We start from the raw sequence: 24222 nt of genomic DNA, 5'->3' as shown, positions 1-24222 counted from the left end.
CAGTTCTTCACTCAGAGGGTGGTTAGGTACTGAAACAGGTTGCCTAGAGAGGTTGTGCATGCCCTATCCCTGGAGGTGTTCAAGACCAGGTTAGATAAGGCCCTGAGCAACCTGATCTAGTGGGTTGCATCCCTGCCTATGGCATGGGGATTGGAACTAGATGATCTTTGAGGTCCCTTCCAACCCAAGCCATTCTAAGATTCTATGATAAGTCAGAATGGGCTTCAGGAGGTCTCCAAGTCCAAATTCCTGCTCCAGGTATGGTCCACTATAAGCTTAGAGAAAGTTACTCAGGGCTTTATCCAGTCAGGTTGTTAAATCCTCTCAAGGATGGAGACTGCACAACCTCTCTGAGAAAGCTGTTTCACTGCCTGGTACTCCTCAAGGTGAAAAAATATTTCCTTACATCCAGCCAGAATACCTTCTTCCATTTTGTGGTCTCCTTCCATGCACTGCTGTAAAAATCCCTGGCTCATTCTTCCCAATAACCTCTCTTTAGACACTGGGGAGCTGCTCTTAAGCTGCCCCATCCTCACCTCAAAGCCTTCTCTACTCCAGGCCAAACAAGCCCAGTTCACTTAGGCTCCTCCCAGGGAAAGTGCTCCATCACCTGACCATCTTAAGTGATTCTCCACTGACTATACTCCAGTTCATCTGTGTCTTTCTTGTACTGAAGGTCCCACACTGGACAAAAATATAGACATGTTAGTCTGTTTTCACAGTTTATTTGATTACTGGGCTTTTAAAATAAATGGTGTCAATTCCCTGGAAGTGGTTCATACTGCATAACATGCTGAAATATATTTGACTCTGCTGCAGATTACTTTTAGAGAGATATTAACAACAACACAGCCTAGATGTTCTTTGTGATTTAAGCTCTTCTTACCATCCACAACTGAAAAGCCTGGCACCATCTCAGTAAGTAAAAAAAAAATAATAATAATAACTTGGCAACAGAATTGCCAATTAAAGATAATCATGGCAACTCATGGAAGGGGAAAGTAATGGATTTTCAAGCTTTAACAAGCATTTCAGAACTTACATTACTCATGAAAGTTCTTGCCTCCTCCTGAATGGCCTTTAGAACCTCCAGATTTAGCAGTATTGCCCTTTAACTGATTGAGCTCAGGTTCACGGCTTTTAGCTGGTTTTGACTTTTGCAGAAATTATAGCAAAAAATATTGTCACGTTTCTCGTGTTCCTTTAAATAAGTGTTTGTGTAATATATTCTCCCACATGCCTGGTGACAGGACGAGGGGGAATGGGCTAAAGTTGTGCCAGGGGAGGTTTACGTTGGGTATTAAGAACTTCTTTACTGAAAGGGTTGTTAGGCATTGGAATAGGCTGCCCAGGGAAGTGGTTGAGTCACCATCCCTGGAGGTCTTCAAAAGATGTTTAGATGTAGAGCTTAGTGATATGGTTTAGTGGAGGACTTGTTAGTGTTAGGTCAGAGGTTGGACTAGGTGATCTTGGAGGTCTCTTCCAACCTAGATGATTCTGTGATTCCGTGGTATGCAGAGTATATCTAGTTCTTAAGGATGTTCACTGTATTTGTTCCTTTGCTTTCCCTTACAGTCTTTCTCTTGCTGGCTAATGATACAAATGTATGAACAGGAATTACAAAAAGGACAGGGCAAAAACATAACAGTTTAAGAAAAAAAAAGCAGAAAGCAAACTAAGACTTACTGTTAACATATCATCGCATTTCATGTCTGGCATATCACCATCTTCACTCTTGTTGTAGAACTTGCGAAAAAAATTGAATGCCACTACTGTGTACAAGTATACCACTACTGCCAGTAATCCCACTGTTAGGACAAGCTGGAAGACAAAATTATACAATTATAGCTGCCTTGCTGGAAGGTCTTCTAAGCAGACCAAAGATGTGTTTTGTTTTGTTTTTTTATCATCAAAAAAGTGTTAAAAAGGTTCTTTGAAATAGGAAGGCCATCAAAGGGGAGGAACACTTTAAATGAAACACTGTTCGTAGAACAAATTTCAATGGATGAAAAGCCTTCATTGTTTTCTCTACTTAAAATCAGAAATGCAATGTCAGATTTTATAACTTCTTAAAAAAAGGATTTCTTACTACCAGGGAGCTGAGGCTCTCACACAGCCCTCCAAAAGAAAGAATAACTGGATCTCAACTGGATCTTTCTTTAGAAGAATCTTGAAAAAATTCTGAACAGCAACTTTATGGGCTACATAGTAACACAATAACAGCTAGAAACTAAATTTAATGCCATGCATTCTAGTGCCATGTTGTTTTGCTTATAAATCCCACTGGCAAGTTTTCCCACTAGCACAGCAGATTTCAGTGGTCAGCTGAATTAAGTCAAGAAGTGATCTTTCCTGTGCACTCTATCAGTAAAAAACAAACAAACAAAAAACATAAATGAAAAGAGATAAAAGTTGATACCTGTTTACCATTGTGGGTCACTGATGACAGGATAGTTCGTAATGTCTTGAATCCCATTGCAATGTCAAGAAGATGAGCAGCAAAGAAAAAATTGTTGTAATGGCCAAGGACTGACATGGTCATGTACCAAGCTAGGTAAAGGAAAGACTAAAAGAAAAACAAGCACATTACAAAATAAATAAATAAATAAACTAAAAAAAGCCTAAGGACTACTATGTCTAACACACCACTAAGGAAAAGTAGAAATTGCTTGAATGTGCTTTCTATTTAAACAGAAAACCATGAAGTTTTTCGTACACAAATTTTGCTTTTGAGAATTTTCTCTGTGCAAAAATATTAAATCTGCAAATGTAGATGTGTTCACATGTAATGTTCAAAATTAACACATCCTAAATTTCAATTTTGAAACAATTCCATTACTTGTTAATGTTTATTATATAAAAAGTCTTCTGATTTGAATTATTTTTTGTTTATGAACAATTACATTAAAATATTAATACCTTAATATGGTCAATGACAAACAAAAGGACTTGCAAGCAACAAAAGGAATTATATAATTAATTCAAACTACTAAAACTGCTACTTAAATATTTAATACTATTTAAGTAGTTTACTAATACTACAAATGTTCATTTCATCTTTTCCTCTATAATTTATTTGACTTAAGGAAAAGTACACACTTATAAGAAAAAAATTAGACTTTTCTTTAGAAAAGACTTAATCCTGAATGAATTAACTCTCTACAGGTCATGCTTTCTGCGGACCTGGAGAGTTATCGTCCCAACTTCAACCTGCAAGTTCCACCCTTTCTGACTGAAGTCAGTTTATATTTTCTTTCTCCAGCAGTCCTAGTTACAAAATCATATTTCCCCTACCATATTTTCCACCAGAAAAACACACTGACTCAGGAAAGCCACAATCATAATACCATTTACATTCATAAGATGAGCAATATCTTAAACTGAAGAATATTTTAACAGTCTTGTTTGTCATTCTTTTTTTTTTTTTAAGACTTATTTTTTAAAATTAGTAAAATCATTAGCCTCATTCTGTGTCACATCCCACTAAGAGTTTCAGTGACACAAATTACAGTAATTCTACACCCATTAACTATGCTGATCTGACTGTGTTCCAGGAGTATTTAAGTGACTGCTGATGTAAAGTTTAAGAACAGCATGAAAAATGGCAACTAGAATTTATATAGACAGTTTCCCAATTTTACAGCACTTGCTTATTCCTCCTGAATAACCATATAAGAAAGGGGTTAAGGGGAGAAAACAGACTGAGGTTCTATAGACTAATACCCATATAACTGGGAAAAGATTTAGTCAATCTCTTTTTAAACTTCTGAGATTTTCTTTATCTATGTAGTAAACTACTTGTAATTCAGAATATTTCATATATGCTCAGAAGCCCTTCAGGCTAAGATGGATATATATATATTTTTTTTCAGAACATGAATGTATGTGTATACATATAGTGACAGACTTACATTATCAGTGAAAACAACTCCTAATTTCCACATCTGATACTTAACATCAACAGAGTTTAGCCTGTAAAAGTAAACAAATCACATTTTATATAAGAATAAAATAGGAAAATATGCAACATGAGTGCATATTGCACACTACAGGAAGTGTATTGTCACAGAAAATAAAAAGGTCACAGTTTATCTATTTTTCCCAAGCTGAAATACATCAGAACATTGTTCTAATTCACACTTTTACTCTGGAATGGACCTGTCTGAAACAAAAGCAGAAAAACAAATGTATAAGTACTATTTTGAAGACGTCAGATCTGAAGCTGATCAATATCTACAGTGCAATCACCTACGTATAAGTCACATGAACTTTAGAATCAATGGAGAGAAATAGTGTTTTGAGAATTTGCACCCTGAAATACCAGTTCCTCACCATTGGTTATGATATCACATCTTGAGTGATACAATTAGATGGCTTTTAAAGACACACAAAGTAAGGTGAAATGAATCTCTGAGGTTATGTCCTTTGTTTTTCCTACTGATATCAAGAATAAATGAAAATTAAAAAGGAATGTGTATTAAAACCTTTTGCACAGTCAGGAATAACGCAGACCATGATAACTGGGTGATATTTACTGTCTGATCAGGATTGCATGGATGATATTTACAAATTACATACATTGAAGAGAAAAAAAAAAAAAACACAACTTGCAGCTTTTGTATAACAGATAATATTGTCTTCTAAGATACTACATTCTTAACAAGAAGGTTACTTGTTCCAGGAGCTTTTGAAAACCGAGACTACTGAATCTTGTGACAAGGAAAATGAAGACCTTTTAACCTCTTTTACATTCTAGGCCAACTGTACTATTCTTTATACACTTCACATTCATATCTTCTCACCAGACTATGGAAATGTCAGATCCTTCAGGATAAATCTATTTACATTTTTGGGGAAGAATTTCTCTACCACATCTGCATCCAACTGCAGCCCTGCTTATTTTCCCCTAAATTACCACTGTGAAGCACCGGTTGCTGCAGATGCTTGAGCCTCAGTTGCCTCTTCCATTGACACAGACTGTACTAATGACAGCAGAACCAAGAACAGCAGCTAGGGAGGCAAAGGGACTGAGACATAAGTTTGACTATGACACCTCTGATAAATAACTTTCATCTTTGTGTATTTTACATTATTCTCTCAAATACGCATGGATTGATCATATATAGCCATTCATAAAAGAAAAGCCATACAGCAAGAAAATTCAAAGCCAAATGACAAACCTTGAGTTCTTGATTTTAACCAAAATCAATCAATCAATCAATCAATAAAACCACCACCACCACCAAACTAAACAAAAACAACAACAAACAAACAAACCAGAAGCAAATGCTTACACAGCAGATAAGGAGCTATCCTTCTTTGGTTTCTTCTTTTCTCGAGCATCACTAAAATCAAGAGCAGCTTTGTCCATTCCTAGTAACTCACTGATTCTGTCACGGCCATAAAACTCACCGTATTTATCCATGACCTAAATTTAGGAGGAGTAGTCAAAAGAGTCAGCTGGGTAGAAGGTTTTTTAGTTTCAGAGACAAGTTTAACATGCATGATCTTTTTCATCTGTTTGTGTCCATCTGTCTATCATATCATTTTTTTTCTCATTAATTTCAATCACTTTGATAGAGGCAAGAGGGCTCATCGAAGATATGATGTTCCTACTCATTTAATGAAAACAGGAAGAGAAAAGCAACTCAGCAGAAGCAGAATAACTAAATCAATATTGTCACTGAAAAAAAAATGTTGAGCTCACACAAGCAAAAGATGTTTTAAATATCCTATCTACATGAAAAGATCTGATAAAAGTAAAATTTCTTGAAGGTAGTATTCAACCCTTTCTAGTTAACAAATAACAAAAAGAATACATGTTTATTCTGTTTAGAAGGTTTCTTTAAATAACCTAAGCATGTTGACTGGGAATTTTGTATTTTTTTAAAAAGGGAAAGTATTTCATTTTGAAATCGTTATGAAAGACGTTCTCACTTATTAACTAGTACTATTGTGTAATTTTATGATTTTGTGATATATTATTCATTGCATTATTAACTAATATATAAAGAGTATGTAACAATCACATGATCTTCAACAGAAAGATACAGCTAAAATGTTTTTCAGTGAATTCAAACCGTCCCATATCTCTTTCTTACAAAACTTAACATGTTTCGCATGAAACATTTCTGGAAATGGACAGTTATTTGCTCATTCTCACTGAAAGCACAGCTCATCACTGTTATCTGTCTCTTCCCATTTTTAAGAAAAAATTCTCATCAACACCACCCAAAGAAATACAAAATCTGGGGCAACAAGATAACTGAATGATTCCCACAGGTAAGAGATGGTATTTTACCAGCTTTCTTATAAGTAATGCTTTAAATCTTTGTTGATATTTTTGATAATTTTTAGACACAAAACGTCTTTGTCACATGCCTGAAAGTAGTGCTTCATGACTGTGGGCCATTCACTAGCCTGGATTTAGGGGTGTGTGTGTATATATACATAAATAAAACATTCTTTGCAAAACATTTGAAGGTACTTATCTTTGTCCAGAGCAGTTCCTCAAAGTATTAAACCTTCCACACAATTTAAAACCACTCTCTTTTCCTTTTAATAGGAACCTTCCATGAACCTTAACCTCCTACACTGACAGAAGCAATGCACACTTCTCCTTTCTTTTCTGAGTACTCTGTGCTAGCTACTGCCTCCTCTTTATTTAGACAGAGAGGAATATGTATGTAACAACTTCAAATATGCGAAAAGTACATTCAACAGCAAAGTGAATACAGAACTCCAAGTGTTTTTTAGACAGGTTGACCTAAAATTATTATAAAGCAGAATTGCTACTAGTATTTTAAAAAACATGTTTCCAGAAGTGATTAAAGGTTGGCATTAAAGTGGTCTGAAAGAGGTGTAAATCTGATCCAACAACATAAACACCCTCTTTTTCAATTGTGACCAAACACACTATGAAGATTCTTGCTGGAAGATATGGTGTATATATAATGTTTATTTTTCTAGGAACAAGCTGAGAAGGCATTTGAAATAATGTTCATAAGAAATAACCTTCATCAGTCTCTGGTTATGGGGGACTATTTTTGAGAGAGATTATTAGGTTATGCAACAAAAGCTCTGCTGCACACCTACAAAGGAGCACAGAGAGACAACAGGAAGAGTTTGAACAAAACCTTATCCAGCTACTCCCAGGACCATCACAGGAGTCATCAGCCCATCAATAGCCTATCTCCACAAGCCCAGAGGAGCACAGGGGTACAATGGCAGGCAGAAATCCATACTACAGACTTTCGAGGAATGAACACCCTGTCTGGTCCCAGACAGCGCTGTCCCAGAACAGTCTAACCCCAAATGTCCAGGAATGAAACCTGCCAAGTTGAGTCATTGGAAGAAGCTTTTCAGAACACCTTTCAGACTAACAGGTGTTGCTGCCTAGAGGTGTGGGATACATTACAGGATGCAAGGGAAGAGTATTTGGGGACTGCATAGGACTTATTAGATGCTATGGGGAAGAATCAGAAGTGGGAAAGGGGATGGATTTATGTGATTTGGGGAGGAATAGGTATGCGGAAACAGAGGGGTTAGAGGATAAAAAGGGGCAGTATGATTTATTTAGTTTGCTGGTCAGTACAGTTGTTTGGCTATGCATTGTGCCTAATCATCTCAATCTGTCCCATCATCTTATAAAATTATTTTCTCTTTCCTGGGTGAAAGACTCTCTATTCTGTGTGCATGTGTGTATGATGGTGTGAGTGTAGTAACTGGATTCAAACCATAGGTTAGGGAGAACTATATGTCCATGGTGCAGTAGAATTGAATGTATGTGTGTGAGTCTGTGGTCTCTAGCAAAGGTCAAGCCAGACTAGCTGGCAAGGAGTTGAAGCTGTCTGGAATCAAGGGGATGAGTGGGTCTCTAAGAGCCAGCTCTAGGTGCCAGAGCACAGAGGGGTAAGTTACGGGACATGGGGAATCAGGACCTGCTGAATATGCACATGTGTGAGGGTTCAAGTAAGACTGTACCAGCAACTGAAGTGGGGCAGCAGCCTCAGAGGCTCATATGTCCAGGGGTCACCGACTGGGGAGACTGCAATCCAGGAGCAGCTACTGGGCAGACTGAGTGAGCCCAGCTGATGGAACAATCCACATTGTACAGAAGTTTACACTAGGGAACCTCTATCTTGCTTGGCAGACTATCCACTTCTTCAGACTCTCCACTGCTTGAACCTGAGGCCATGGAATTATAGCAGCCTTGCTATAGCTCTCTCAGGCTGTCAGATTCAGTACAATATATTTCCTCTAACATATATAAGTACACAGCCAAAAACAAAACCTTGTGTATGTTGTAATATACATGCAAGTGTATACAATGTAATATACATGCAAGTGTACACATCACAGAATTTCATGAACGTATTTGAAATTTCTGTTTTATACAACAAGCTGTATGTGGAACATGTGAAGAATAGCTATCCAAACTACACAAAACATAAGTTGTTACATAAGGTAACAACACTGTGTATCTTAAAATGATAAATATGGAAATATACACTTCTTCAAATATAACTGATTCAGTGTGGACTACACTCCTTTGAAACATGAAACGAACATGCATTAAAACTTTACTTCAATTTCATACACATTTTTAAAAATAAGCCTTACCTTTCTTTTTACAAATTTGTCCCAATAGTTGTTTGGAAAAGACCTGAAAAACACAGATGAAAAAAGAGATTACTTTTTAGATGATCATGAAAAAGAGTACCTACTAAGATGTCATAAAAATTATATAACGATTTGTTTCTAAGAGGCTCTAAGAGGCTCTGTGTCACTGCTATCACCAGCTAGTCATTTGGGAAGTCACTAGAATGAAAGTTACCAATTGGCATTGAGCCTATCACATTCTCATGGCTGGGAAAGAGCAGCTGAGCTGATGTCACCAATGTTCCGAAGTATTTGGATCATATAATCCCAAAAGGCAGAGAGTTAATGTTCCAAAGAAAAGCCTTCCAGAGACACTAAAAGGATACAAACCACAGTTCACTCTTGAACTGACAGCAATAAACAATCATCACTGTACTTGCTAAAAAAAAAAAAAAAAAAAAAAAAAAAACAGTTCCTTGCAATCTTTTTTAATATATGGGGAAAAAAAAAAGTAAAAACTTCAACTATTTATTTCAGACAAGCTGGACCATCAAATGCATAACTGTGGAGTCTGAAGAATAATTCCTTGCAAAGTTATAGAAACAAAAGTAAGCAAAAACTCACTGTGTGTTGATTACAAGTCTATCCCATTGCCCTTTAATATCATCTTCTGAGGGCTGTTCAGTTATATACAGCCCATCAAACTCCAATTTCCTTGCTACTTCCTTTTCCCTCTTAAAAATAACCAGTGGAACCTGCAGTTGAAAAAGAAAAAATCAATATATCAGAAATTAGTTAAAATGCTCTGAGATGTCTGAAAACCTATAAGAAAAGATGGTAGTTATGAAAAATTAAATACAAAAACTGAACGAAATAATACTTCAAAACATTAAAGGACTTGAAAACTGCCCAGAACACTCTGAAGGTACAAATGCACAAAGACCACATTGTTCAGAATCATAACTAGAGTATACAGCATAATTGTACGTTCTAGTAAGACAACAAATGCAGTTGTGAAAAATAATGTGTGAAAGCACCATATAGAGTTCAAGAGAAGAAAAGCTCTGAGTTAAGAGAAGAGGACATCTCAAAAGCCAGAAATCTGAACTTTCACTGTGCATGCCAACCAGTGAAACAGGAAAACGTTATAGTATTTATTGATCTCCAGAGAAACTTAAGGTATAGAGGAAAATCAAACAATTACTGCAACAGCATGATGATCATTTGCCTCAGCTACAAATGCAGATTATGTCTTTTTGGCATAGAAAAAAAATATTATCCATTACGAGAGGAACATAAAAATATCAAGGTCCATACAAAATCATAATTAAGAAATTATACTTGTAAAGACAAATAAGCAGCCATAATGAGTCAGCAAAGGTCCATTTATTTAATATCCTTTCTTGCACTTTGACCTCTAGAGTTTGCCCGGGGAAGAGCATAAAAATGAAGGAAAGTGCATCCCAGATATGTGTCTCCTGGCTCCAGACACGTATGGCATTTGGTCTTCCAAAATCAGAAGAAGCATTTTGCCTTTACAGGCAGCTTCTTTATTTCTTACCACCCCAACAGAGATCTTCTGTAAAGTATGCCTTTAAGAAAGGCTCAACTTCCTGTCCAAATACAATTATTTCAAAGTGCATATGAAAAGTGACATTGTCTAGAGTCACAACCCAGAGTAGTGGTACTCCAAAGTACTGTATGCTTTTCAAATAAGCCAGCTGACAAACTAGTAATACAGACAGTCATCCAGCTTCTTCTGGCCATGCCCATTCACAGCTGACAGTCACAAGAAGTGATACAAGTTATTGCTATAACTGTCTGGCTGAAACAGTAACTGTGGAAATACTGAACCTACAGTCCAATGCCAGACCAGGAAATCAGGCCCTGGCCTGTAACCTTCTGAATTCACAATTCACATAACTCATGGTTTCTATGTAAGGTTATACTAACAGAATCGTGTTTCTTTACATGGTTCCTCAACCTGCTTAAGCAAAGTTGCTACAACTTGATTCCATTTTATACCAGTCAAAGGACAAAAATGTTCATAGCTAGAAGAAAAAACAATGTTCAGTTTTTCTTACTTTCAAACAGTAATACCCTATGATGCAGAAGAAGGAGATGATTGTGTGTAAGATGGCCAAAATCCGCAGCGTGGGCTCCATGTAGCCACTGCTTTCTTCTAGGACATAATGAACTGCAATGATCCTCTGGCTGTCACTCTCCAAGGTGTTCAACTTCATACTTTCTCCAGTAGACACCACAGGAACTTCCTTTTCTTCTGTCACAGCAGAGGTGGAGACCTGTTTAAATCACTTAAATCTTAATATTGCAGGTGTATTCCTTTGACAGGAGTTTTACACCACTACAAGTGAAAACAACCCTACCAAGGACAACATAATCGTGCGGAAATAACTTTCTGCAGAAAAACATCCACAGGGAATACCTCACACAGACCCTTTTGTCATGCTACACCAATCTATGATAGTGTGGATTTTCTTTTACTTTCTTTCCATTGCAAATGTGGGCCATACATATCACCTTGAATTCAAGAAAGAGCATAGACCTTCTGGAAGAAGCCCAGTCAAGTCCTGACATTGCCATATGTAATCCTTATCAGCAGGGCTCTTCCAGGAACTGATTCAAGTCTGGGAAATCTACTGTTGCATTAGCAAAGGTCAAGCCAGACTAGCTGGCAAGGAGTTGAAGCTGTAAAGGCCTTGACAAAGAGGGTAAGTTATATTATAGCCAGTTTAAGATGACAAAGAGGAGAAGTTATATTATAGCCAGTTTAAGATGATGTGACTTCCCCTTGCTGTACACATCCTCTCAGGGGAGCACGATGACACAAAAAAAAATATCTCAGCTGACGTGTATTAGCTTAAGTTGCCAGTGAAGGCTGGGCTTGGCTGAGTCTGTACTGGAAAATGGAGCATCTGAGACGGAGGTACACCTTTCACTTTGCTGCATCTCTCACAGCACAGAACTTTGGAAATAGCTATTTGGAAGTCCATTATTACTTCACAGAAACACATTAGTATCACTGTTAGATCTCTGAAGTGGCAGTCTGAAGAAGGCATTTAATCTGTTAGGCTAGGCATTTTAATCATAGCATAGTGTCCACAAAACCTGAATGTTTTTCATTAAGTAATATTGTGATAAGCTTACCTTGTAGAAAAGCAGGATGAAGTTGATGGCAAAAGCAACAAACAATGCCAACATCCTCATGTTGTAAAAGTTTCGAGCAAAATAGTTCTGAAATAAAAAATAAAATATAAATACTGCTTGCCTAATAATTATCATTCTTGAAATTAATTATTAAAAATTATTTTAGGAAATAAAATAAACTATATTGCATAACTAATAAATTATCTGAAGTATCATGAATGTTTAATCCCAATCTGAAAAAAATATTTACCCACACTTCACTACAGAACTTCCCATTATTTCAGGCAGATCATGTGATAAATAGAATATCAGACACACTATTTTTCTTTAGTGGCCTCAAAGCCAGAAGATTGGAAAACTCTGCCTTAAATAATTTTTTCATGTTTTCCTACTTCCTTCTGATTTCAAAACCTTCAAAAATAACAGTGAAAGCACAGGAAATCTCAAGAAAAATCTTACGCCAGTGAGGAAATTCTTACCCAAACCTTATATACTAAGGTTAAAAGTATCTTATCTCTTCCTTACAATTCAGAAACTTTTCCAGCACCTATTTTCAATGTTTTGTTTTAAATCTTACATGGAAATTCCTCCATTTTCAGCCCTAAACATAGAAGACTATTTGTGAGTTAGTATATGAGACCATTAGAAGAAAAATAAATGAAATTTGAATGGATGCTACATCATACCCTATAAAATGACACTGAGTTCAAAAGCAAAACTTAAGCAACTAGTTCCTTTAGATTGTCATTGCAGTTTTATACTTCTGCTATGTTACTCATGTTAGATGTAGCTGACCCTACACAATTATATCTACTAGATCTACAGCAAAAGCCTGTATCTTTTTGCTTTGGATTTCATTCTAGCCTCTCAGAATATGTATGCCTATATATATCTTAGCTAATAAAAGCTTGGATTTTAAATAGTTCTGCATCCAACTCAGAGATACCATGTGTTACTGAAAACTCATATACATTTCTACAATGTTAGTTAGTCTTATTTTCCACAGAATTTAAGAAATTTCTCAAATATGAACTTGCTATTTCATGAAAATCTTAATAAAATGTTTAGACAGAGGAACTTGACATTTTCCAAAGTGAAAGTTTTCCTTGAGAAAGTTTTTCTCAGGAAAACAGAAATCCTACAAGCTCACAAGCTGTTTTAAAAATTCTGGATTCAATAAGTACTCATCTTCACATAAAAACACTAGGCTATTTTCCACTGATGGATAGGAATCTTTGAAGGTCTGAATTTTAGCCAATAATTGCGTTCCTTATTATGTTAATATCTTGTCTAATATATTATTTGTTGGTTTTGTGTGTTTGGTTTTTTTGCTTGTTTGCTTGTTTCCTCCACTAAAAAAATCAATTAAACCTTTGCCTTTATGTCCTATTCATGGGTGACTGTGAATTGAACGAGTCTTAGCAGATGCGAATTTGTCTTTTTCATTTTGATAGCAAAATTTTATGGTACATATCCCTCCCAATGCGCAAACAGTGTAGAAAACAACTTACAAGAAGCTTTTGTTGATAGGCAATTATTTTCTTCCAGAAAGCCGATTCCTGAACTTCCGGTTCTCCATATCTGTGAGTATGAAGCTGTCTTAATTTCTGTTTCCCTTTGTCTTCCTTGGTTTTCTCTTCTTTTTCTCCATCCTCTCCTCTTAGGATAGAAATGAAGCCAAAATAATAAGCCAAGTTAATAAAATTGAAAAAAAAATAATTAAACCACACCCTACAAGAGGACATTGCAACTTTTTATGAGGCTGAAGTAGTCATAATTCATGAAGTGCACATGTATGAATAACAAGGATAGACATCCACCTTCAGCATAAAGCACTGGAAAGGGTGACAGTCTGGTTAAGTCTACTGATATTTGAACTTACTGATTTGTCAGCTTGATGTGAGAATTGCTAACTGGTAGAAGCAGGTAACCAAGAATCTCCCAAACTTTATACCTGAAACTCTGCTTCATAATTGTGCAGCTAATACTGCCAAATGTCTGTACAACTCTCTGTATGTCTAAGGACTCCCCTCCAACCTCATGCACTTGAACTCTATGGTTCAGATATGCAGACTGCAGAACACTGGTTCTTCTTGTATTTACAAGCCAAGCCTTAAGTTTTAAATTCTGCATTTCTGTCCAGATGAGGACAACAAAAGTAACCCCTCCAGGAGGAGAGAGAAATATGAAAGCTTGACAGCGTTTCAATCTGTGATTATCACCATGCTGCTTAATTACAGAAAGTCATTGCTAGTGGGCTGCCTTCTCCAAGCACAAAATCATAGGAACTGGGAATTATTTTGGAAGTTAATTTGACCTGACAGCCTGATAGATGAAAGGATCACAGAAGCCCATTTGATGCCAAAACAGAGGGAGAGGCAACTTACTAGTTACATTATTAATTTATCTTTATCTATCTACAGACAGAATAACTGATATCCTAAGTTGCTTCATAGTAGAATATACTCAACAAACTTTCACTTGAAAGTTTGTCTTACATTACGAGTGGCTTCAGGGCAGTGCCAGGCACTTTCACTCTTCACAGAGAATACTGGTATCACTGCAACCCACACAGTCAAGCAGAGCAATCAACAGTGAAGTGACCTTCAAAAGTCAGCTAGACTCTCCTTCACAAAGTTGTACTGGTTGCATTAGAAGTTTGCTGTACTGATTAGGAAGAAGAGTTTTTGTTACTGGCAAGTGTTTGTCATTGCAGGAGAGCAATACGGAGATAACTTGAGACTAAGGAATCCACTTGAAATTTTAACAGTCAGTGATATATCAGCCACCATAAAAAATAGGGATAGAGAGTTTTTCACTGGTTAAAGCCAAGTCCTATGTTTTGCTTTTTTATTCTGAGCTAATCTCATTAACATTTGATTTTACCATGTCTTAAAAAGACTAAAATGATTATTTATCAATGCTAATGATCCCCATAAAGATGTGAGAGGACTCAGTAATTCCTTAAAACTGTAATAGAATAATAAGGTTATGCAAAATCTAAATAACTCAAAACAGGTCATATCAAATGGGAAGGGCAAAAGAGTCAGTCTCTACCACTGATAGATAATTAGTCTCCGTAACACAAGTGCTCTTAAAATTTTTCCAAGACATTTTCTTCTCATTTTCGTACTTGCCAAGAAAACCTTAAACAAACAGATGAAATTAAGCCCCGTGAAAACAGACCAACAAAAGACTTGATTCTCAGAAAACGATGATTTTGCAGATTCAAGATATTTTAAAAAGTTCACTCAATTCCATCAAAATTTTCAATGAATTCTGGAACCATTGCAGCTATGCCTTTGTAAATAAACTGCCTCTTGGATAAACATGTAAACTCCTAGGACTACCTTCTGAAACTGTTGTTCAGTGACCTTTTAATGCCTGTGGGGAAAGGCAGCAAGTTACATTATGAGTTCTGTAAATTCTAAAAGACACCAAATTGACATTACAAAGGATGCAGCTGGAAGAGGGGAATTCATAAAATCCCTTAGTGATTTCATGGCATTTCCTTGCAAATGCCTACTGATGAGGAGGATGGATTAAAAAATATATATATATATATATATATATACATACCCATATCTTAATAGTGGAATGTGAATTTAAACAAAATTAAAGGAAAAGAAGGATAATAAAGCTGTTTTTTTAATGAAACAAACTAATTTGCAGGATCACTGGTTAGAGTTATACATACTCTGCTTTTTCAGGTTCAGATTTTGTTTCCTCCTTCTCTTCCTTTTCATCTTCTTTCATTTGTTCCTACAGATAGTCAGATTAAGGGGAAAAAAAAAGCGTCTAAATATTATTATGCAGAACAGAATTAGTTAAAAGGATACACAGCCTGCAGAATATTACACTTTTTTTTTTTTTTTTTTTAACTGTTGAAGCTCTGAGAGAAGATGATGCTTCAATATTTATTTTTGAAGAGACATTTTAGCACTAAATTAGAAGGAAACCAAACTACCACCTACTTAGAGGAGGCTGTGGGAATTGAAGTTTATGATGTCAGAGAAGATATGGTTTAGTGATTATATGAGATTCCCTAAAAACATCACAAAAAAAAAAACACGCAAATGTAGATGCAAGTTTTGTTTCAAGACTATAGTTAGCATATGAAAAAGATAAACATAGAGCATAGGCATAGAAATAAAAGATACAGTTACCTGGATTTTTTCCTGCTCTTCAGGCATTGGAGCTAAGGAAGGAGTGCTCAGCAAATCGCTCAAACCAGCATTTGGATTATGAGGGATCAATTTATACTGTCCACCTTCCCGTTTCAAATCCAAACCAAATATATCCGAGAGTAGATCACTCTCATCTGATAAAGTTCTCAAATCTGTCAAGTCTTCCGTAGGCAATGCAGTTTCTGTGGGCTTCCTCTCCCCCTCTTCTCCTTCCCCACGCACCTCATCCTGCGTGGGATCTGGCATATTGGCTAATAGTTCAGCCACCTTGATTTTCTTTGCTCCTTCTACTAGGCTTCCTCCAAGCAGCAAACTGCATATGATGTGAAAGAAGCCCCGGAAGACACTACAAGCAAAATGCAGTAAGCCCATCAAAATGCTCCAGTAGGAAGAAAACAAAGCCATAACCATGTCCTTCATGGTCATTTTCTTCACTTTTTTCATCTGTTTCTTCAGGCTTTTCATGCTAAGCATTTTCATAAGAGTCATTAAATTATACTTGAGAGCTACTAATGCTAACTTCATAGTTACAAGAGAGAAGAAACCCATTCCAGGATCCTGCTCCTCAGGCTTATCTTTCTCATTTTCCTCTTTATTAGCTGACCTTTCATTCAGATCTGACTCAGAAATCTGGGCAGCCAGTTGCATTTCAAAGATGGTATCCTCACAGAAATTAACAAAAAGCTCCATCTTTTCTTTCTCCCCACCTTCATTTACAACATCAAATATAAATTGCCTCTTTGACTCTTTTACCTGAGGTTTCTCCCACTGAGTCCGACTTGACTCACTTATTTCAAAATATACTCGTTCAATGCGCTTTGCACTGCCCATGATTTCTATGCGTCCAAGGAAAGGCTGAAAATAATTCAGCACACTCTCTGACAGTTCAAGAAAAGTTTGCAAGCGGGTATCATGGGGCATGTGTTCTGAGAGGTTGGTCAAGAGAACAGCAACATTGAAACCAATGTCTTTGGCAGGTTCATGGAACCGTTTCACAAACTCCTCATAGTCCAGAGTCTCATTCTCATCAGTTTCAGCACAAGATAGCAGAAACTCAGTTTCAGACTGAGTGTAATGTTTATGACTTTCCATTGCTTTGTGGAAATCCCTTTTTGAAATTATGCCTTTACCATCTGGGTCATACTCTTTGAATGCATCAGAGGAAGTCAAATCCTTCAGTTTTAAGAACATATCAAAAAACTTCAGAATCATCTCCACATTGTTGGACGATTCCACAAGCATATCAACCATCTGCTTGCCAATAGTTCCATTCACAACATTACCTAGATGTGATGACATGAAATTAGAAATATTGATGGCAGCAAATATTTTGGCAACCTGTTTAATAATGACTAGTGAAATAATCAAACAGTAAGATTGATAAACCATTGGATCACACAGTTTTATGAGGAAAACAGCTGTAAAATCAGGAATCTTTTACTAATAGCACTACCCTAAGACCTGGAAAAAAATGTAAGTGACTGAAATATTTGCCATTGAAGAAATAACTAACAAGCCACAGAGACACACATCTGTTACGTTTATTAAAGTACTAAACAAGGCAGCTTTTCAAGAGTGATACTATAAATTTTACTGTAGTGCAACACAAACAGAGCAGCGTCACATTGGTTAGGATGAGTAGTTCAGTAGGTCCCTGACGGAGCACTGCCTTCATATACTAAGAATTACTTTGCTTCTCAGTTACCTCAGGTGAGCAAAGCATCAGCAATCCATGCTACATTGTAATCCAGGCTGCATTTGCTGCTCTCCCAGTTCTCTCAAGATAATAAATGTGACGCAGTACATGTAGGAAGCATAAAGGAAAATCTTTGGATCATCTATGCTTGTGTATTTCTGGGTAGTCTACTACTGGTAGTCTATTGTTAGTCTGCCAATACGATACCAGAAAGAAGATACATAAATAGCAGTATTTCTTGACAATGATCACATTCTCTGGGGAACCATAATTTCCGTTAATAGTTATAAGGAACCTTGAACTGAGGTAAATCAAAGCCTATTCTTCATGGCTAAAATCATTATAAAAATAAATGCAATATAGTAAAGCTATTAATAAAATGATAGATAAATGTCTCAGTTCTTGGAATTTAAGATTTCAACATAAAGAGTTAAAAAAAAAAAAAACCTTCTCACTTAAGCCAAAAGATAGGTCATATTCACAGAAACAAAGTAAAACTTCTGTCACAGCTGGATTTTATACAATTTTGACATTCAGAAGTCACATAAATGATATCAACTGGACTGTACAAATCTTCCATGCAATTTAAGATCTCACATCTCATCTCACAACTGATACATAAAAATCAAAAACCTAAAGGAAAATGGAACATTAAACACAAAGGTGAAAATGTTGCTAAAGCAATTGTGAAAGAGAATTTCAAATTACACTTTACCTACCTTCCAGCATAGACAGCAACATGACAACCATATCCTTCTGAAGATCCATTAATTCTTTCAGTAATTCAATTTGACTGGAATCCTAAATAATGAATACAATATATATATATATATATATTTATTTCTTTGACATTCATATATGTGCATGCAGATTTCACCCTATAAAAGTGAGACTTAGAATTTAAGAGGCTATTAGGGTCAAAACTGGTAAAACAGCAATAAAGCAATAATAAGGTATGTCTGGCTCACAGATGATGCCTCTGTAAAGTTTCATGTCAGCTAAAATAGTGTTGCTGTTAGTATAATCAAGTTCACAGCTATAAAGCCTTGTAAAAACAATAACGGCAGCAGCACACAGAAGACAAAGTGTAACATGATTCAAAGGGACTGATTTTTTTTATTATTTTTTTGGGGGGGAGGAACTTTTGCTCTGGAAACTTCTGGTTTAAAACAAAGACCAAATACTTAGCTTAGGCATACCCCAGGTATAGAAAGATGCCATATGACAACATATGACAACATAAATCCATTTATCCACACTCAACACCTTTGAAAAATGGTATTTGAACACAGTGCAATTAGTACATTCTTGCAATAAGAATAAATGAACAAAACAGCCCAAGTGAGCTCTGGAAGGCCCCAAGAGCTTGAGCTCCACTCAAGAGAAAGACACCATCTCTATTTGTCATACATTTGGAGCAGACTGTGTTTCTGTCATTACGCAGAACTTTGTAACTCCACTCACTACAATGAACTTTGTTGAGCAAAGCTTCTTGGCTCTCTCCAAAGTGGCAGGGTATCATTATTTTCCAGATGTAATAGTTAAAAGATTGTATGAAACCACACTGCACACAGCTGAGACTAGAATCTTGTCATTATTGTGAAAACAAATCTTGCCAACGATCACATCAGATTTCTTAATCAACAATTAATCTTATGTATTTGACTTCCTGTCTGTAACTACTTGTATACTAGTTTCCATCTTGCTTTGGTGATTTAGGAAGAAAGCACAACAGTCACCACCATGGCCTACCCAATCATTGATTGTTTTTTTCTATTCTGAAAATAACAAAGATGTTCCAAAATGACAATAGTACACGGGCTTAGAAAGACACCTTAGGAAAAATTCATTGCATCACTTTGAAAATCAACTTTCACTATGATGCTATCTACTAGAAAGTGACACCTGTTTATCCGTAACAAATAAGAACCAGAATTGCAGCAGAAAAGTCCATAGATCTAAGTAACTGACCTACTTCCACTGGTAAAGTCCCAAGGGTTGGTAGGAAAACCATTTGAGCAAGGCTACCTCCATTTACGCAACACATTCAAAAATACTTACGTGGATACTTCATATACATTATAAGTAAATAAAGATCTAAAAACTTCATAGCCTTCAGAGTTTTATTACTTAACAACAACTAAAATGTTTTCAAGATTATGACACTTCTCTGAGAACGTTAAATTATTTTTAAAAACTCAGGATTACTTTTGACTTTCGATTAAGATGTGTAATACAAGGCTAACTGCATTCTTTTAAAAAGTTAACAAGTTGAAAAACACACTACTTAACGTTAGGATTCTTCCCATCTAATTTTAGCTCTGAAGAGCTGTCTGTGCTAGTCCTCTACACCATATTCTAAGGATAGATTACTGTTTTTGTCTATTGAGAGTAGAAAAGGCTTAGATGTCTGCATTGAACTAGGCACCTGAACAGGGAAGATAGATCCTACATAAAAAGCTTGTGCAAAATTTCAGAAAACATGGAGTCAGAACTTTGATATGAAACATAGGAAATGGATTGCTTTTTTCTGATTTCAGGTTATATGCTTCATTTTCAGCTTCATTGAACCCTGCTATAAGCCAGCTGCTCATGCGCACTGTGACTCTGTAATTTATACCCTCAGCTTTGTTTTATTCTGTCAGCTCTGTCTCTTATTTTTCCTCATACCTCCACTATTAACTGTGGTAATTAGTTATTCAAACACACTAACAAGACACTTTATCATTATTATAAGTTAGCGACTTTAAAAAGAAAAACAAAAACAAAAAGATACCTGGGACAGCTTCATCTGCATGTGGGCAAACACATGAAGAAAACCAACTACAGCATCCCATAGCCTGCTGTGTGCCAGACTTTGCTGATTCCCAGTACATGGCCCCTATTGATAAGGCAACAAGAGAAGAAAAGTAGGTTTTATTTGAAAGAAACGCAACAAAAAACAGAAAAAAAAAAAAAGATAGAGAAGCATAGTAGGGGGTCTGTCCTTTAAAAACTGCCATGAAAAGCTAAGCATATACAGAATTTTTTTTATCTTACAACACCACTGACCATAAGCAATGCATATTTCTAATAGCCATTCTTTCTGTTTTAGCTGAGTCCCAATTCAGAACCATAAAAAGTATAGCTGTTTGCAACATTAAACTGCAAATGTTAGAGAGGTACAAAATCTTCAAACTGATTCTTCCCTACTTAATACTGTAACTCAGGAATTACTTAATAAAGGCTTGATGCAAAATTGGTATAAGCGATAAGAGACTAAGATTCCTGATTTCTTTTTTTCCCAGTATATTCCACCTGTTGTAGAAAGCAGTGCTAAATAATATTATTCTAAAAAATTCCAACTTCCAAAAAGCAGGATTACAAAATATTTTGAAACTTTAGAGAACAGTAAATAAAATCGTTACTAGCTAACAATGCTATTTGTGACTTGCCAAACATGTTTACAACAAGCACATGTATGCTCATGACTATAAGCTGCCTTTGCTCATATTTACACAGTCCAATGCTATCACACTTCATCTTCATGAAATAAAATACTATTTTCATAATACACATTTCCAATTGAAGGAGAACAATATAATAGACATTTAGTCTAATGGGATGCTCTCTAACCTGATTATTATATGTGGAAGTAAATTATAATATTGTTGATGGATTTACATGAGGAATTAATTAAGAATTAAGTTATGCCCAGTTCTTAAAATAGCATGAAAGAACTGCCATATTGTTATTTTGACAGAATCGATCCCATCTGTAAATAGAATTAAGGTTAATTACTATTTCATGAGGAATACTGCAATTTTCAAATTCATTGTGCAAATTAGTTATCAGTTTGGTATTAAAAGTCTTCTGGTCTTATTTTGCAAAAGCAGAATAATAATGACAAAAACACTAAATTACGTTCAACACTCACCTTTACCAATCCTTAGTCGCACATTAAAAAATACATGAAAAGAATACAACCAAACCTGAAGAAATTTGCTTTCAAAAAAAAGAAAAAGCCTTTCTGTTTGTAGAAGACCACAAAGGCAATGCCAACAATTTTAAGACGGGAAAAGCCAAGCAGTTAGGAAATAACAAACTGAAGCTTTCTCGAAGGACTTTATGAACATATGACATTATGAAGCGTATAATATGAACAAGTTACTTTTTTCAATACATTTTCAGATTAGTCATTCAGTGAACTACTCCATTTTTTATTTTCTGCAAGCAACCCAAAGCTGCCTTAGAACACAGAACATTTGGTTTCTTCATTAGTCTCTCATTAGTCTTCTTTGAATCCTGCCAGCATGTCTTCTCATTTATCACAGTACACCCCAAGTACATCTTTACAGTTATCAAATGTATCATGTGACTTGATCAGATTAAAACAAACTCATACAACCAAAGGATGAGGGAGTAGTGCCAGATACACAAAACTTCTGTTTCTACATAAATAAATGCACTAAAATAATTTTGAAGTATAAACGTATCTATATTATATCCCTATGTATATTTTATCTACTTGTACATTGTCGTTATTCCAAAAGTATTATTCATTTTCTTTCAAATCCATAAAATTACAAATAAACTAATTTACCTGGATATACTCTGTGAGAGTATTGAAAACCTGTTTTGCAACCTGGATGGCTTTGGAAAAATTTCGTTGTCCTTGCTCATCAATAACGTCCTTCCCAGAATAATACCAATAGAAATCACTAATGGACTCCTAAAAAGTTATGAGAAACACGAAGAGATTATGTAATCGAATTTTCTCTAACCAGTTCTTCATCAAGATCAGAAAAATATTACCTAGGATTATAGTTCTGGAAAGTGTTTATTTTATAAAGGTTCTTAAATGATCACAAAAATGTTTTAAACCCCAAACAGGTTGTCAAGTATTACTTCAAGAATTGTATTTTCATCTCATGGGAATCAATAAGAATAATAGTAAACTGAAAAAAAAAAATTAACTCCATAAACCTTAAAATCAAGATTTAAAAAAAAAAAAAAAAAAAAGAGAGAGAGAGAGAGAGCTAGATCTGTTGGTATCTGCCATATCCTGCATTCTGAACAGGACTCAATAGCGTGGCAATGCTGCATGCTGCTCATTAAAGTATCCCTCTTTATACTGTTCGCTTGACACCCAGTCAATTGCAGGAACAAATGTCGCTTTATGTGCATGATTCCTCTTTCTGTCTTCCTCAAAGGAAACCTTATTAAAGTTTCAACAAAGTAAGCAATGGAATAGAAATCATTGTATTGTCCCTACAAATTCTACAGAACGTGTTAGGATAAATAGCAACATTGGTAACAACAGCAACTTAAAGAATACTGATTTTAATAGATTGGAATTCTCAGACACCATACATATACGACTAAAGGGAAAATTTAACTAGATAAATAAAGATTAGACTATTCTTATGCTTCACTGCATGCCATCACACGGCTGTACATCTAGCTGACCAATGCTCAAACTGAATCAGAATATGGATGAAAAAACAGCTGGCTGAATCTCAAGCTGAACAACAGAAAACACTTTTCAGTCACAGGGTAGTCTCAGTCAACTACTGGCTAGAGTTTTATGCACTGATGCCAAGCACTTCCTTAGCATCTATCTACTTTCTGCCTGTGCTGGTTGGTTAACAGACTTTATTGAATTTTTGTATACAATGGTTGATATTAGCTTTTAATATGTTTGCCACCTTTACTCCCATAGGGCAGTGTAACAACACTTTAAGAACTCTAACCAGTAGAGAATTACAGTCTCTTTTTTCAACAAAATGGATTACAATTAAGAAAATTAATGTAATCACAAATACATGTGCTTGTCTGATAAAGCTGATCATTTTATGACAAAGATCAAGTTCAACCTTGCTGTAAACAGAACTTTTATGATAGGAAACCACTTATTCCTGAAGGATATACCAGAGAAATTAAGAAACTCAGAGTTTCCATATACAAGAGTCTAACTGATGATTAAAATAAACTAAAAGTATAATGGTAAATGTTGCATAAATGAAAGTCAATATCATCATTTACTTTATTAGTACAGAAGTTAGCCTACCTGAACTCTCAATAAGTAATCCACAGTGGAAATGATAATATTAACAGTTGTGTTGTTACCAGTCTGAGTTCTCAGGTAATTTTGAAAATCTAAAAATTAAAATAAAAGTTCAGTTTACATTTAAGTACTAAAGACTTACAAAATGATTCCTTCAAATTAATTCCAATGAAAGGATAGCTTAAAGAAATGGATTTTTTTGGTTTTTTACCTTTTGTTTTTTTCAAAAAACTGTCTTAAGCATGCTGTCTTTCAGCATTTTATTGCAGAGATCACATCAGTCCATCAGCAAACCGTAAGCCCAAAATTTGATTATGTTTAATAATATATATTATTATTATGTTTAATAATATACATTTTCCTAAATGACAGTGAAATCAAGTTTCCTAATTATACAATTCCTGTTTACAAGGTCATAAATATGTCCAACAGCTAATACAAACGATCATTTTTCTTTTTTTTCCTCTCAATAATTGACTAGAAGTCATAAACCATGTACATTTTCCTATATAGTTTACCTTTCC

The 24222-nt window shown here is 35.5% G+C and overlaps 1 protein-coding gene across 1 annotated transcript in view; it reads right to left on the bottom strand.

The window, feature by feature from the left end:
* The window catches only part of RYR2 (ryanodine receptor 2), a 416366-nt gene that overhangs the window by 6598 nt on the left and 385546 nt on the right, over positions 1 to 24222 (bottom strand). The window contains exons 86-100 of the mRNA XM_040551914.1: positions 23702 to 23790; positions 22235 to 22363; positions 20429 to 20533; positions 18372 to 18453; positions 15936 to 17239; positions 15467 to 15531; positions 13281 to 13428; positions 11770 to 11856; positions 10686 to 10904; positions 9226 to 9356; positions 8623 to 8665; positions 5295 to 5428; positions 3912 to 3972; positions 2420 to 2566; positions 1687 to 1821 (exon numbers count right to left, since the gene is read on the bottom strand). Of these exons, the coding sequence (XP_040407848.1) occupies positions 1687 to 1821; positions 2420 to 2566; positions 3912 to 3972; positions 5295 to 5428; positions 8623 to 8665; positions 9226 to 9356; positions 10686 to 10904; positions 11770 to 11856; positions 13281 to 13428; positions 15467 to 15531; positions 15936 to 17239; positions 18372 to 18453; positions 20429 to 20533; positions 22235 to 22363; positions 23702 to 23790 (2879 nt within the window). The remainder of the gene's footprint in view (positions 1 to 1686; positions 1822 to 2419; positions 2567 to 3911; positions 3973 to 5294; positions 5429 to 8622; positions 8666 to 9225; positions 9357 to 10685; positions 10905 to 11769; positions 11857 to 13280; positions 13429 to 15466; positions 15532 to 15935; positions 17240 to 18371; positions 18454 to 20428; positions 20534 to 22234; positions 22364 to 23701; positions 23791 to 24222) is intronic.

This window comes from Cygnus olor, chromosome 3, assembly GCF_009769625.2.
Source record: "Cygnus olor isolate bCygOlo1 chromosome 3, bCygOlo1.pri.v2, whole genome shotgun sequence".
Lineage (NCBI taxonomy): Eukaryota > Metazoa > Chordata > Aves > Anseriformes > Anatidae > Cygnus > Cygnus olor.
Note: the sequence above shows the minus strand (reverse complement) of the source record. Positions and strands in the feature narration are given on the sequence as shown.